Raw genomic sequence first — 14834 nt, forward strand, 5'->3', positions numbered from 1 at the left:
GTCAAGGCAAAGTTGCTAAGAGCAGTGTTCGATCTATTATGTGGTGGAGGGCCCTCGTGCGTGCGGCCGGTTGTTGGTCGTGGCATGCGTGTCAGGGGGGGTCAGTGCCGCGCACTCAGAGGGGGTGGGGGGGGCCATCGCGGCGTGTAACCCCGTCTATGGTGTCGCCGCTCGCGGGGCTCCTACCCTTCCCAGCTGTCTCTGCGTGAGTCCTCTGGCCTCGCCCTCCCCCCGCAGGGACCCCAGGATATCATCCCAGACGTGTGCGATCGGGAATTGCCTCAACCCCGCAATCTCCTCACCTCGCAGTGCCGTGCCCTCTGCTCTGGCCCAGTTGAGAAAGGATGTGTACCAGTGTGCGGGAGTCGGTGGGTCTCTGCTTTTCCAGTGCCTGGTGAGTAGGCGCTTGGCCGTGATGAGGCCTAGGTCCCAGAACCGAGCCAGTGTTCTATTTTGTTTAGTCCTCTTGTATAGCCCAAGAACGCATGCCTCCCACGTGTTAGGTAGCCCCGGGCCTGTGCTGTGCGTCAGGAGTGATGTCACCTCCCCCCAGTATGTGGACAGAGTCGGGCAGCTCCAAAGCATGTGCAGTACGTCGGCATCTAGCAGGTCGCACCTGGGGCAGGCTGCTGTGTCTGTCGTGAAGTACTTATTTATTCTGTCTGGCGACAGGTATGCCTGATGCAGTATATACAGTTGTATAGTGCGGAATCGGGAGTTACGTGGGATGTTCACAGGGCTGGCTAGGACTAGTTTCCATTCTTTGTCTGTCCAATCCCTCCCCCGGTGGACCGCCCACTTGTCCCTAATTGGTTGTGTGGACCGCTGAGTGTGTATGAGGAGCGCCTGCGCCAGCCAGTGTGTAATGTGTGATCCTCTGCCCATAACGTGTAGGTACTGGATCAAGTGATGGAGCGGTGGCTCCTCCTGGATGTCCCCCCAGGACTCCGTGTAGGCCCTCACCACTGACGCGTGGAGCAGGAATTGGCCTGGCGGCAGGCCAGTGCCCTCCGATAGTTCCGTAAAAGGAAGTAGGCCCCCATCCGTGTAAAGGTCTCCCATAGTCTCCACTCCGGCGGCAACCCAGGGTTCCATGCTGCGTGGCGACACCATCCCATTCCTCCGGGGGGTGCCCAGCAGGGGGAGGGCTGGGGCATACGGTTTGACGTTCCTTGTCAGCTTTAGGCAGCGAAGGAAACATTTGCGGGCTACGGCCATGTGCAGGGGCAGGGGGCGGGGACCTTTGGTCAGTGGGTGAAACAGGGCACACACCTGCGGGTGTGTCCATTGGTAGTCTGCGTTGGCGGTGTCGTCGAGGTGTGAGTCGCTAAGCCAGTATGTGACCCATTGCAGCTGTGCTGCCAGGTAATACAACTCCATATTGGGGACTGCCAGCCCCCCCTCTGCCGTCGGGGAGTACAGCTTCGCCAGGGCTACTCGCGGGCGCCCCGTGTTCCAGATCAGGCCTCGGAGCATCACCTCCAGGTCGCGGAAGATCCTTGTGGGGACATACAGTGGGATGTTTGCAAAGTGGTAGAGTAATCTCGGTAGCGCAATCATTTTGGACAGAGCGATCCGGCTAGGTACATTCAATGGCAAGGTCTTCCAGAAGTTCATCTGGGCCCTCAGCGAGGACACGGCACGCACCAGGTTGCCTTCCAGTATATTCTGCGGGTCTCGGTAAATGTGCAACCCGAGGTACTTGAACGTAGTCGGGTACCAGGTAAGCCGGGCGCCGCCAAGGTGCACCTCGCATTCCTCCAGGTCCGGGCTGAAGGCGTATACTCCGGACTTGGTCCAATTGACTCTGAGGCCCGACACCTCTTCAAAGGTCTGGAATATGTCCGACAGTGTCGCAGGCACCGACGTGAGGTCACGCACATATAGTAATAGGTCATCCGCGTATAGCGAGACCGTGTGCACCCCGTCAGCCAGCGGGATCCCCCATTCCACTCCCTTGTCCCTTAGTAGAGCCGCCAGGGGTTCTATTGCCAGGGAGAAGAGAAGGGGCGACAGAGGGCAGCCTTGTCTGGTGCCTCTGCGCACCCGCACCGTCTCCGACAGCAGCCTGCCCGTCCGTACGCGGACGCTAGGTCGTTGGTATAGCAGCCCGACCATGTCCATGAAGGCATCCCCGACTTCTAGTTTGTCCAGCACCGCTCCCAAGTACGGCCACTCCACCGAGTCGAAGGCCTTCTCCAGGTCCAGGACGAGGCAGCCCGACCTCGGCCAGTGTATTATGGCCGCCTCCTGGACTCGGAAAAGACGTCTCAGGTTACGGGAAGTGCTCCTCGTCGGCATGAACCCGTTCTGGTCTGTATGTACCAGTGCCGGGACCTCCAGGGTCAGGCGGCGGGCCAGCAGGGAGGTGAACACTTTGTAGTCTGTATTCAACATGGCTAGAGGCCTGTAGGACCCCATGCACGTGCCATCCCTATCTGGCTTCAACAGCGAAACCAGGTTCGCCTCGTTTAGGGAGTGCGGGAGCGCCGAGTCCTCAATCGCATGTGTATATAGTTTGAGCATCTCCGGGACCAGTACATCCGAGCAGGCCTTGAAGAACTCGGCAGGCAGGCCATCAGGGCCGGGAGACTTGCCGTTGGACATTGCGAAGATGGCTTCTCGCAATTCCTCTTGGGTGAATGGACCCCCCAAGTCTTCCTGCTGCGCGTTCGCCAGGGAGGGCAGTTGGATGTCCGCAAGGAAACCCTCAATGGTGGCCGTTGAGACCCTCAGCTGTGACTTGTATAGGGCCTGGTAGTGCCCCACGAATGCCTGGTGTATCTTACTTTGTGTGTATACGATCTCCCCTCCAGTTGTCCGAATAGCGGATACTGGTTCCGTGCGGGATTCCTGTTTGACCAGCCAAGCCAGCAATCTCCCCGGCTTGTCGCCATGCTGGTGGACCCGCGCCGAGTGAGCCGCGAAGTTGACGTGTTTCAGTCTCTCTAGTAGCGCAGTGTGTTCCTCTCGGGCCTCCCTCAGCCGGTCACCCGCGCCGATCACCGCCTCCCTTTCCCAGCGGAGCAGGTCCGCCTCCACCCTGCGTAGGTCCGCCTCTAACTGTTTTTGTATGCTCCCTTGTGTGCCCAGGCAGTGGCCCCTTATCACCACTTTGAATGCGTCCCACTCCACGCTTGGGGAGGACGCCGTACCCGAGTTGTCGGTGAAGTACTGTGCCACTCGGGCCTGCAGGGCGTCTCTGAAGGGTGCGTCGAGCAGCAGGGCAGGCTGTAGCCGCCACGTGGGTATGGGTGGGTGTGGGCGCTCCCATGCTATTGCCAGCGTGTGTGGGTTGTGATCTGAATGTGTCCGGCCGAGGTATTGCGACTCAGTAATGTGCGGCAGCATTTCCGTTGTCACCATGAATCTGTCCAGGCGGACATGTAGCGTGTGTGCCCCCGAGTAATATGAATATATCCTGGTGTCTGGGTTGTGCGCGCGCCATGCATCCCTGAGGTCCCACTGTGTCGCCCACCTTGTGAACGCCTTCGCAGCCCCTAAAGATGTAGCATCTGGCCTGGGTGGGGTCGAGCGGTCTAGTACAGGGTCAAGCACTGTGTTGTAGTCACCTCCCAGTACCCAGGGGACTCCGTGCCAGGGTGCCAATCTTTCCGAAAGATGTGTCAGGAAGCTTCCCTGGTCTGTGTTTGGAGAGTAAATGGACGCCAGGACTACTGGCTGCCCGTCCATCCGGCCCTTCACCAGCACGTACCTCCCCCCCTGGTCCGTGATCACTTCAGACATTGTGAAGGGAGTGCCCGGCCTGACCCACAGTAGTGCCCCTCGGGCAAACGAGGAGTATTCTGTGGCGTACAGCTGACCCCTCCACCTGCGCCGCAGTGCAGCCACCTCCGCCCCACATAGGTGCGTCTCCTGCAGGAGCGCGATTTGTACATGCTGCCTTTTCAGATAGGAAAATATCTGGTATCTGCGCGCGGGTGTGTGCATTCCCCTAATATTCCAGGTGCATATCTTAACCGAGGTCATACTAGCGGTGTGTACTCCTCCCCTTCTCTCGCACAAACAGCCGCTCCACCAGGGGCCCTCCCATCTCCACTCTCAGCACCTCCATCCCCACTCCCCGTAGTACACTTTGCATTGTTCAGGTAAACATTAGGCGGGGAATAAACAATAACCAACATTAACCAACTGTGGGTGAGACCCACTGAAATACCAAAGGGGCAGTGGCGAAACGAGCCACCGTCCATAATCTCAAGTGAGAGGGACAACAGTTCCAGTCTAAGGGGCAGTGCGCATAAGCACGATTGAGGCTAAGAGGAAGTTAAGTCAGTTAAAGGGGTTCCAGTTCCAACCCCGAGCCTCAGGGTGCAGGCCATTCGCTGGCCACCGGCTGTCCACTGGCACGCTACGTAGCTCTGGTCCCATGGGGGCCCGCCTGTGTGGACCCCGTCCTTTTGGGGCGAAGGGTCGCAGTCCTGCTCGAGCTCTCGGCCCCAGTCAGGGAGGGTACCCCCCCCCCCAGGCCGCATCTGCAGGTGGTCAAGGATGAGTATGGGTCAAGGGGCAACCCCACCATCACCAGTCCCTTCAGCCTCCAACGCCACTTGGGCAGTACTCACTGTGTCCGTGGTCTGCTGTCCATTCGGCAGGCAGGGGGGGGGGGGCGGAGCGCACTCCCGGCTGCACCTGGCGCTGGCCGCGCCTCAGCATCCCGCCGGCCATTGTCGCATCCCCCTCGCCTGGACGGTCACGTTCCAGACCGTTCTGTGGAGTTAGTGGACCAGGTCTGAGGTTTGCGGTGTGACCACCGGCAGTTCCACGGAGATCTGAGAGTTCGGGATCCCGTAGATGGCTTCGTCGTCGTCGCTGGGCGCCGTCTGTTGGCCGTCCTCGGGTTGCGATTCCTGGGAGGGTGGGTTGCTGAGTTGGGAAACTTTCCGCATCGCGTCGCGTTGTTCCTGGAGCATCTGATCCAACGGGGGAGAGTGTCGCGACCCTCCCTCTGCCCGTTGGGACTGTTGCGTGCCGTGCCTCCGGCGGTGTCGTGGGCCGCGTCGTCTGGGCCTTGTCTCGCCCCCACGATGGTTCTTGGGCGCCGCGTCCGTGCCTCCGTCAAGCCACTCGCTGACTTCCCCGGGGGTCCCGAAGAAGTACGTGTTGTCCCCTGCCACCACTCTCAGCTTTGCGGGGAAGAGCAGGGAGTATTTGAGGCCTGCAGTGCGCATCCTCCTCTTAACTTCCAGGAAGTCATGTCTCTGGCGTTGCACCTGGATGGTGTAGTCGGGGAAAAACATGATCGTCGCATTGTCTATGCGGATTTCACCCATCTTCCTGGCTTCCCGTAGCACTGTGTCGCGGTCCCTGTAATTCAGTATCCTGAAGAGCAGTGGCCTTGGGTTGGCGCCGGTCGTGTAGGGTCTGATCGGCACCCGGTGTGCTCGTTCCACGACAAAGTGGGGCGAGAGCGTGCCTTCAGGCAATAGGGTCCGCAGCCAGTCTTCCACGTGTTGTGCCGGGTGGTTCCCTTCCCATTTTTCCGGGACACCCACTAGCCTGATGTTGTTGCGTCTCGCCCTCCCTTCCGCATCTTCGGCCCTGTCTTCCAGGAACTCTACTCTGTTCAGGAGGTCCTGCACGTGCCTGTCCGTTTGGGTGACTTTGGGCTCTATCTCCTTCATGGCGCCTTCCAGGACCTTGGTTCGGTCGGACAGCTTCCTGTGGTCGTCTCTCAGGAGGGTCAGGTCCACGGCCACACCGTCTATCTTGGTCTCTAGGGAGGTCCTGGTCTGCTGGAGCGATTGTTCCATCCGTTCGACGGCCGCCAGCACGCTGTCTAGCCTCGTGGCCAGCTGCTCGGCAGCCATTTTGTTGAGCTGTTTGTTCGTTTTCCCCTTCTGCAGGGCCCCACCAGTCCCGGTGCGGGTCCGCACCCCTCCTGACATGTGCTGTGGTGGACGACCAGTAGATTTATTGTCCCCGCTTCTCTGGTGGCACCTCTGGGGTCACCCCGGCCCGAGTTGGTGGTACGGTGGTCTGGGGTCCACTCCCGACTGCGGCAGGGGGTGGGGGGTCCGATGCGTCTTCGCCCCTCCGTGGCCCCGCTCCGCCACGCAGGCCCCGGTGTAGCGGGTGTCTCAAGGGTCCGGGTGTCTCGCGTGAGGCCGGTCCCTCCTTCCTCCCCGCACGTGTGCCTGTGCGGAGGGGGGGGGGGGGGGGAGTCTGCAAATGTCCCTGCGTGTGCCTCCACTGCGGGGGGGGGGGTGTCCACTGTGCCGCCCGCCACCGATCCGTGGCGGCGAGGTGAGTGTGGCTTCTCCGCCCCAGCCCCTCCGCGTGATTCACGATATGCGCTGCACAGCCCTCTCCGGCGCTTCGAAGGCAGCGTTACCGGGCTCGTGGCTGGAGTGTTGGGTGTTGGGGCTTCGTCTGGGCGGTAGTGGGTTGCTGGCGGCCCCCAGGGTGCGTGGGCCGGGCGCGGTGGCGGATTGTGGGCGGCCTCTCCGCCCCGGTCCTTCCGTGTCAGTCCGTGAGCCTGTGTCTCTCCGGGCAGCGCCTGGCGGCGTGCGGCGTCCCGGGGGCCTCCCGACTCCCCCCTCCTCACCGGGTCAAGCCGGGTTGCAGCTTGGATGCTGGGCTGCCGTGGTTCGCCGGCCGGGGCAGTGATGACGAGGGTGGTCGCTGCCGGTGTGCCGGGAGTCCGCCGGCGGCCCTCGAGGAGTGCGGGCCGGGGCCTTCACGCTGGGCCGAAGCCGGGGTCTCTCTTGGCTGCACTGCTGGCAAGGTGGCCTCCAAGTCCGCAGGAGAGCCGTAGGGCAGGCCGGGGTCCGGCCCGGCGGAGCTTCGGGACAAAAGTCGGCCAGTCCGTCGGGATGGTCTCCGCGGGTGTCCGCCTGCAATTTCTGGCGGCCTCGATGCAAATTGGCGGATAATTGGCTCGGGGAAGGGGAGCTTTTCACAGAGCTCTACCCGAGCACGTCCTCCGCCATTGCGTGCTTAGCCACGCCCCCCCATCACATTAAAGGTTCATGACTGAATATTTGTTTCTGTAGGCATTTTTGATAAATATTAATGCAATTTAATACAAATATTAATATCTGCACATATATTTACTAAGCTGTTGCATTCCTAACACTTATGGGAGTTCATTTGACTGTAAGCAATGCTTGGTAACTAATGGAATTTAACATGTACTCATTTTGCAGCCTTTTGTGTTCTAAAACCTGTTAATATCTGGCTTATGAAAGACACATCTGTGATTTTTCTTTGTTTTCTATTAGCTTGTTTTAACTTCATTGTAGAATGGTCTGCTACAGATCATTAAAAACATAAAACATAGTTTTCTATTAAATGAAAAGCAGAATACACCAGCCGTATAAAATATGATCGGGAACAATTGCATAAATAAAGCACAGATTGTAGCAAGCAAATCAAACATTAAAAGGCACATGTCAGTCTGTCAATCAGTAAAATTTCTCAGTTTAAGTTGAGTCTCATGAGAGCCACTTGACAGAGGAAGCCTAGGCGTTTTTTAGTCACGACTGTAAGAACACAAGAGAAAAGTTGGAAAGAAGTGTACAGCTGATTAAAGCTCTTTTATGCGTGAACTGTCTGAAAGTGCTATTTTTTTAAAGTCTTTGTGAGATTTATCAACCGGTAGTGCATAGAGAGTCCTGTTGTGGTTTGTGTTAAAACGAAGAAAATCAAACTATTAGCAGATTAGTAGAGGTACATATAAATAAAGTATAAAAGTATTAAGCAATACCAAGGATTTTCATATAAAAATTGGATAACTAACAAACAAAAGGCCTATTTAAAAGTTTTAATTAGTGGTATTGAAAGGTATAATTTAGAGTTGTTGTCCAGATAAGGACTGGAAAACCATAGTGTACTTCCACAATAAAATGGGATTAGAAACTGAATAACAACACTTTTTCCAAATATTGTTATTGTTTTAGGGACAGTAACCAGTATAAAAGTATGAAGGACCTTCAACTGTACACCTATTTGTCTAAAACCAGTTACATTAATCAAATCCAGTGACAAATTCCCCATTGACGCCAAAGGGAATACATTAGTGCAGACTTATGCCACAGCCTCCAACATTCCCAAGCAATACATTACAACGAACGGGCGGAATCCATGCTTATCAAAGGCCCCAGCAGGGGAATTTAACATAGTTGGTCCCACGACAAGAGGAGAGGACGGCGGGGGAGAAACACTCAACAAATCACATCATAAATATACATGAATCCCAAATTTTATCAAACTATTAACGGCAGCCCCTTACAGCATAGACCAACCATTCAAGGGCACAGCAATGGTCTTGCTCGCCTCCACTCTGTCAGTGTGGGGGTACCCTGCCCTCCAACTCCTGGCAATATATCTTTTGATTATAAAGTAATCAAAGCCAATGAGATTGTCAAGAACCAGTGTGACCCAGACTCCTCCTTTATTCATAGCAAGTTCAGAATGCTCAAGTTTTTTTATAGGACCAAATGAAAAGTTCTTTCTTTTGGGCCTGGGTGAGCAGCCCACCAGATTGCTATAGGTCATAGAATTATTTACTAAAAAGCAGCCCTAGCTAAAGCCAAGCTGTGCTATTTATAGTAGAAATATGCTAATATTGGCACAAGTAAGTGAATTATGAGCTACAAAGCTTGGACAAAACATGTCACACACTTGTACTGGTTTAGCCAATTTTGTGTGTCTGTATGTCCAACGTTGGGTTAAAATTCGTATGTATAATTAAAATGAATAGTCTTTTAGCTGCCTAATTAGTTAAATATGTTTCTAATTTAGCCTTTTCTCTAATAATTATACATGAGTTCGCAGGTACTTCGCTTGTCGGGATGCTAATATGATTCTGTTCACATAATAAGTTTGATCTTTTACACCTAGGGTGTCATTCCGATGTCGGTAGGACCAACACCAACAAGCTGTCTATGGTAGACCCACTGCCATCTATGCCATTGGCCCAACAGCTGGATTATGATTCTGGAGGTCAAAGTGACTTAGGCGGGGGAGAGACCACCACCTCTGACAGTTTCAAGGAGCCTGTCTGGACAGGGCTCGGATTCCTATTCCCTACAATGGGGCGGTGGCTGCGCAGGCTCCACCGTAGGGATTAGGATGTCCCTTTCTGACTGCCTGTTCATGGCGGTGAGACTGCCATGAACAGGCAGCCTGAAAGGGTCTTTTGGGGCCCCTAGCAGAGCCCCTGTGGGCTGCCACTATGGGGCCATGGGGGGGGGGGGGGGGGGGGGTGTTCAGGTAGCGTCCTCACAAACATCCATGCACCTTGTGCCAGGCAACACAGGATGCCTAGCACACAGTGCCTGGATGTTTGCAAACATTCCCTTTTCTATGCGGCTTGTGCTGCAGCCCTTTTCCAGGCTACATCTCAAGCCGCTACAGAAAAGGGCATGTTTGCGACCGCCTAGATGTTAGTTGCATTGGAATATGTCGGGTGGAACTGCCAACTACTATTCGGGTAGTTACCCTCCTGCAACGTCCAACTGCCATAGTAATAAGGCCTAAAGACTGAACTTTTTGACTTATCTTTCAACGTGACATGTTGACTCCATTAAAAGATAACTTTTAGTTTAGAGAAGAAGTTGTAAGTTAATATGGGTGAACATGAAGACCATGATAATCTTAATAATTACTTTTTAATCTCCAAGTTAACTGCTACAAAATGTAAAGATAAGTGTGACTTGTAGAGTGTTATATGCAATGTCGAGAATAAAGTTAGGGTATAGACAATTTACTGGCATCTGAGGAAGGGGCATGTGAAGTCTCACTGCTAATGTTCTGTACCGTTGTTGTACTCTTTTTTTGTTGGTACATTAAAGGCTACCATAGCTGGAAATGTGCAGGCTCTTTTGCTGTAGCAGTATTGCGGCAAAAAGCATTTTTGACAATTTTGTTGTGAAGTGTGAGAGAGACAAATTATTGGCCTATTAACTGATACAGCACCTCAGACAATCACCAAAACATCTTTACTCTTTTTTGAATATTCAGCTAAACATTTGGAGATCTTCTTTGCATCTGCTGAAAACCAAATTCCTCCTCTTTCTTCGGGTGTAGACATAACCAATCCAGAGATTGTTTGTTTGCTGAAAAAGGTATGGTTGATTTTCATTATTGTTTTATTCAGTGAGATATTTCCTGTCAGTGGGTGGATGGAAAATGTGTTCACGTGACTGACTTAGTCTTGCAGCATATGGCAAATTGACGAGGAATACCAATAAGATTAAAACAATGACTAACATCTGAACCTTAATAATACATGTTAACACTCTAGAACACATTAACTCTCTAGAACAAACTTAATTGACAACTATGCTTGTGAAATAAAGTCCTCATCCAACAGTAACATAGAAAATTCAATTCAGTAAATACAATTTGTATAAAACATAAAAAGATAGATGTAATGGAGGCATACAACAAAATATTTTATGTAGATACCATCAATCTAGAATAAAGTGACCTCTATTCTACCTCAGTATATTTGGAAACTGCAAAGGGGAGAGCAGTATTGGACACATGTTTACATGTTTTCAATTCCTCACTACAGTTTCATGTATTATAGTAAATACTATGTTACTTGTCGACTGGTGGTCCATCAAGAAGGGTTAATATTTTCTTCTTTGTAAATATAAAATGAACAATAACCAGAGAGAAGACGGCTGGGGCAACTGATTTGAGAGTATTGGCAAATGGCGGTATTGCAAACTTAAATTTAAAATAAATACATTTTATATAATGTAGTTTAAAGATCTCAAAATACAACTCCCTGCTAGGTACATCCTAATGTCACCGATAGATGGACTCCATGAGACTGGCTTCAGTCTTCTCAATCCGCTGTCAATTGACCCAATTCCCATAACCTTCTCCATCTATAACCTTGATGTTCAGCGTGGCACCTTCTTACTTAAAGAAAAGAACAGCAAACCTATTTTTTCCAACAGTGTCTTTAATCTAGCAAGCCAAGGCACCGTTGACTCATCTGGAGTGAGGGAAAGGCAAACAGAAGCTTCAAGGACAGATTTGTTTCCTGCCCATTTAAAAATCCATTCTAGGTTCGTCGACCTATCTAGTACTGGCATCTGAGCTTGTGCCTTGTTACATTCTAGCATCAGGCCTTCATTACCTTCCCTTCCTAGCTGTGCAGTCATCCTTAAATTTGCTGCCGTGCACTTGACAAAGGCAGGCGTAGGATTCTGCTTATAGCTTTTCCTAAGAAAAGAAAAAAAGGTCAGGTGGCTGGACGTTGTTCCCTCTAATGACACACATTTTCACCTCATAGCACTCTTCTCCCTCCCTTTCTCTGCTCATCTGTTTACTTGTTTACAGACCCTCCCACAGTTTCCTCCACATATACTGTATAATGCCTCAGGCAATCCCATTATAGTCTCTTTTGCTCTAGCCTTGCCCTTTATCTGCCCATTTCATTGTGCCTTCTTCTGAATAAAGAATTTAATGGAAGTTATGTTTGGTAACCCCCCTCTGTGATGTAACAAGGTAGTAGCTTAGAGCACTCTGTTGGCCATCTCCTGTTGATTGTTAACCTAATTTGCGTTGCCCCCAAGTAGAAGCGGGCATTTTCAAACCTCAGTATGTCTCTGCCACATCAAAGTTGTGGTGTTGGAACTATTTATTGAGTGGGGTGCTAAAATCACTATTTTAAATCGCAAAATGCAAACCAGCAATTGCAACCCTAAATTCTATGAGTTGGGGGTGCTACATTAGTCCCTCGGACTTGAAGGTATGCTGTAGCTAATGCAAGCAATAATCATCAATTGAAATGTACGTGGAGCGTGACAATTTGGCTTTTTGCATACAAGGTTAAGCAGAAGACATATAAGTATCTGTCTTTTCATCCTAAAATGTTTTGATGCCAGTTCAGGCAGAGCTCTGCTTGTTGAATAAATTGAATATTGTTACAAAACAATTACTGTTGTATTATTAATGCTGATCAAATTATAACAAATAACCTATAGAATAATGTCTTCAAGTAGTAAAGCTAAAGTTAGACTGACATGAAAGCTAACTACAGTTGCAAATGTCTCTCTTTAGGTCCGTCTTCTTAATGAGTACCAGAGGGAAGCACCGGCTTTCTGGATTCGTCATTCCGAAAAGTAAGATATCTTCTAGTTGACTGTGCTTAATTGAGATGTTAGGTTGTGGAGAATTTGTATGAGATATGCAGTAACAAATATTGTAACATTGCCAACATTGTATGTATTTCAAGATTACCTTGTCCCCACAGATTTGTTTCTAGTCTGTGCTTTTGAGAGAAGTCACAACTCATGGTGTCAATGCAGTGACTTGATCCCAATAAGAAAGGTATACTGTGCATAAGAGCACCTTGTTCATAGCATTCATCTGGCTGTGAAGCACAGTAACTGCTCATCTTTATTCATTTGACTCTTCCGTTTGAATCAGTCATACCAGCTTAGCAGAGAAACTCACTGCGACCAGTCGACAGAGACTGAAACAATAGCTCATTTGTTTTCCTGGTGTTCTGGCCTTTGGTAGTCCACCGCATATCAGTTGACTTCTCATTTTACTTCTATCCATAGTCTACTCTAATAGTTTTCGCCATGTCTCGCCAATTCCAGCCCTCTTCTCACATTAACTGGTGAAAATTAAGGTGATTTGTGGATTAGTTGCAGCAGTCCACATCAATACTCCTTTTTACTTTGCAAGTACTCTGTAATGTTGCATGTAACGCACCTGGTCCTTTGCCTCAAAGAGCAGGCAAGATTGGGGGCGTTGAGTGTTATAAGATAGCCGGATCTGAGGAAATGACTCAAATGAGCTTCCTCTGGAAATGATGATCTTTTGGTCAAATTGTCTTGTAATGTGGATGTTTAGAAAAAAGCATTCCTTCAGCCCCTCTTTAGCTAATCCAGTTGAACCCAGAGCTTGTATTGCCAAGACCATCAACGGCTTCTATAAAATGCATGTAACACGCATGCAGCTTTCCCTATCATCTGACCAATCAGATCATAATAATTTGTTGAATATCCGTCCACTAATCATGTTTGAGCATTTTCATTTTGAGAAGGTCCAATTTAAAGCTAAATGGTACATTTGATAAAACAAGTAATTTCTGGCACTAACACAAGATAATAATTTTGAATCAGTCCAATGGATTTTGTGATAGCTTTCTAAAAGAGCCACAACACCCCATTGAAACTTTACATATAATAAGGACATTCTGAATTTTGAAACCATATAGTGGACTAACCGAAAAGAAAATGAAAATATGGCAGAATACATTAGCATTCAAGGTCTCACAAACGTCTTCAGACAAAATTGGAAAAAAAACAGTTTTTGTATGGTAAAGCAGTGAACTCGGAAGCATTCTAATTTCTTTCTTTCTCTCGCTCTTTCGCCACATCCGACCTTCCTCAAACTGCCATTCCATGGCAGAGTCACATTAAATAAACCTATCTGTTATGAACATGCATTCCTCCAAGAGATTTTGTTGTGTAAATCACATAAATCCTCTCTACGTCTGTATGACTAAAATTGTGTTCAGAAACAAGTTGCAAACATTGAGAATTAGAGTAGTGGAGTTCAAGTACTGCAATGTTTTTGGGGACTACAAATAGATTTATGCTGAATGTGTCTCATGAAAAGATGCAAAGAATTACATCACTCTCAAAGTATATCCCTCCTAAATCCATGTAGCCTACGATGTTGTGTAATTTTCCATTAGGGAGTGGCAACAGGTATTTGTTGGAATGCAAATATGCACTTTTATAAAAAGGCACATAATTATTTGCTTTTACCACAGCATTGGTTCTGCTGGTATGTATTCCAAAGTGGATGTCTCTGGTTCTCTCTCCCGCAACGTGAAGGATTTCACAAGTTGTATGTGGTCTGGTTAAAATGTTTCATTTAGACAATATAGTACGGACACTCCTGGCATTTCATCAATTGATATTCATTCCGCTTATAGTTTTAGTCAGGCAACAATCAAGTTTATAAAGATCATGGCCTATTAAACTACAGTACAACTAATAAATGATTCCTCTATTTTTTTTATCAATATACCACCAGAAATATTTCTTCTTGGACCCAACCACAATTAATTCGGTATTGGTCGTATTATTAGCCTTTTGTTTTATAATATCCGCAAAACACTTCCAATTTTCTTTGCAGTCCTATTTGTGTCATATCCATGATTACCAAATCATCTGCGTGTAAAAGACAGAAAATATGTCACCAACCTATCTGGGGTGGAAAAGATACAGTAATCTTCTGAACAAAGGGCAGATTTGCTGCTTGAAGTGCAATTAACGTGGGTGCCTACCAGCAAACTTGCATAGCCGATTTGTAATTGGAATCCTTTCTGTAAGTATAACACTATGATCTAATTCTACCCTTACCCAATTTCCCCAATTTAGTTCATGTAAAAGTAATAATAAAATGAGGTATTTACAATTCTATTAATTTCTCTGAAAAGCCTCTCCTGATTTATCAGGTCAAATGCTACCCGAATAGGAAACCAATATGGGATCACACTGCTTCACCTCCCAGGCTGCCAAAGTATTCTCAGGTCACAGTACCTCTCAAGGCGCGCAGGTGCCTCTCCACGATTTTGTCAGCTCAACCGGCTCGAGGGAGCCTTTTAAACAGGAAACCAATGTGGGATCACACTGCTTCACCTCCCAGCCGGTTGCCCCTGAGCATTGTGGTCAATGCAGTTCCCCAAACGTGTGTGCTTACAGGATTGTCTCTAGTAATTACAAAGTTGTACTGGCCATCTCTATACACGTGTTTCTGGATCATTATCCGTCGTCAGTAGAGATTAGGCATCAAATATTTGGAGTTGCTGAGCAGGCTGCCAAAGTATT

At 49.5% G+C, this 14834-nt stretch overlaps 1 protein-coding gene across 1 annotated transcript in view; it reads left to right on the forward strand.

The window, feature by feature from the left end:
• Positions 1-14834, forward strand: part of TBC1D32 (TBC1 domain family member 32) — a 959368-nt gene that overhangs the window by 212294 nt on the left and 732240 nt on the right. Inside the window, exons 8-9 of the mRNA XM_086926728.1 lie at positions 9985-10088; positions 12043-12104. Coding sequence (XP_086782854.1) covers positions 9985-10088; positions 12043-12104 — 166 coding nt within the window. The remainder of the gene's footprint in view (positions 1-9984; positions 10089-12042; positions 12105-14834) is intronic.

This window comes from Lissotriton vulgaris, chromosome 6 (genome assembly GCF_964263255.1).
Source record: "Lissotriton vulgaris chromosome 6, aLisVul1.2, whole genome shotgun sequence".
Lineage (NCBI taxonomy): Eukaryota > Metazoa > Chordata > Amphibia > Caudata > Salamandridae > Lissotriton > Lissotriton vulgaris.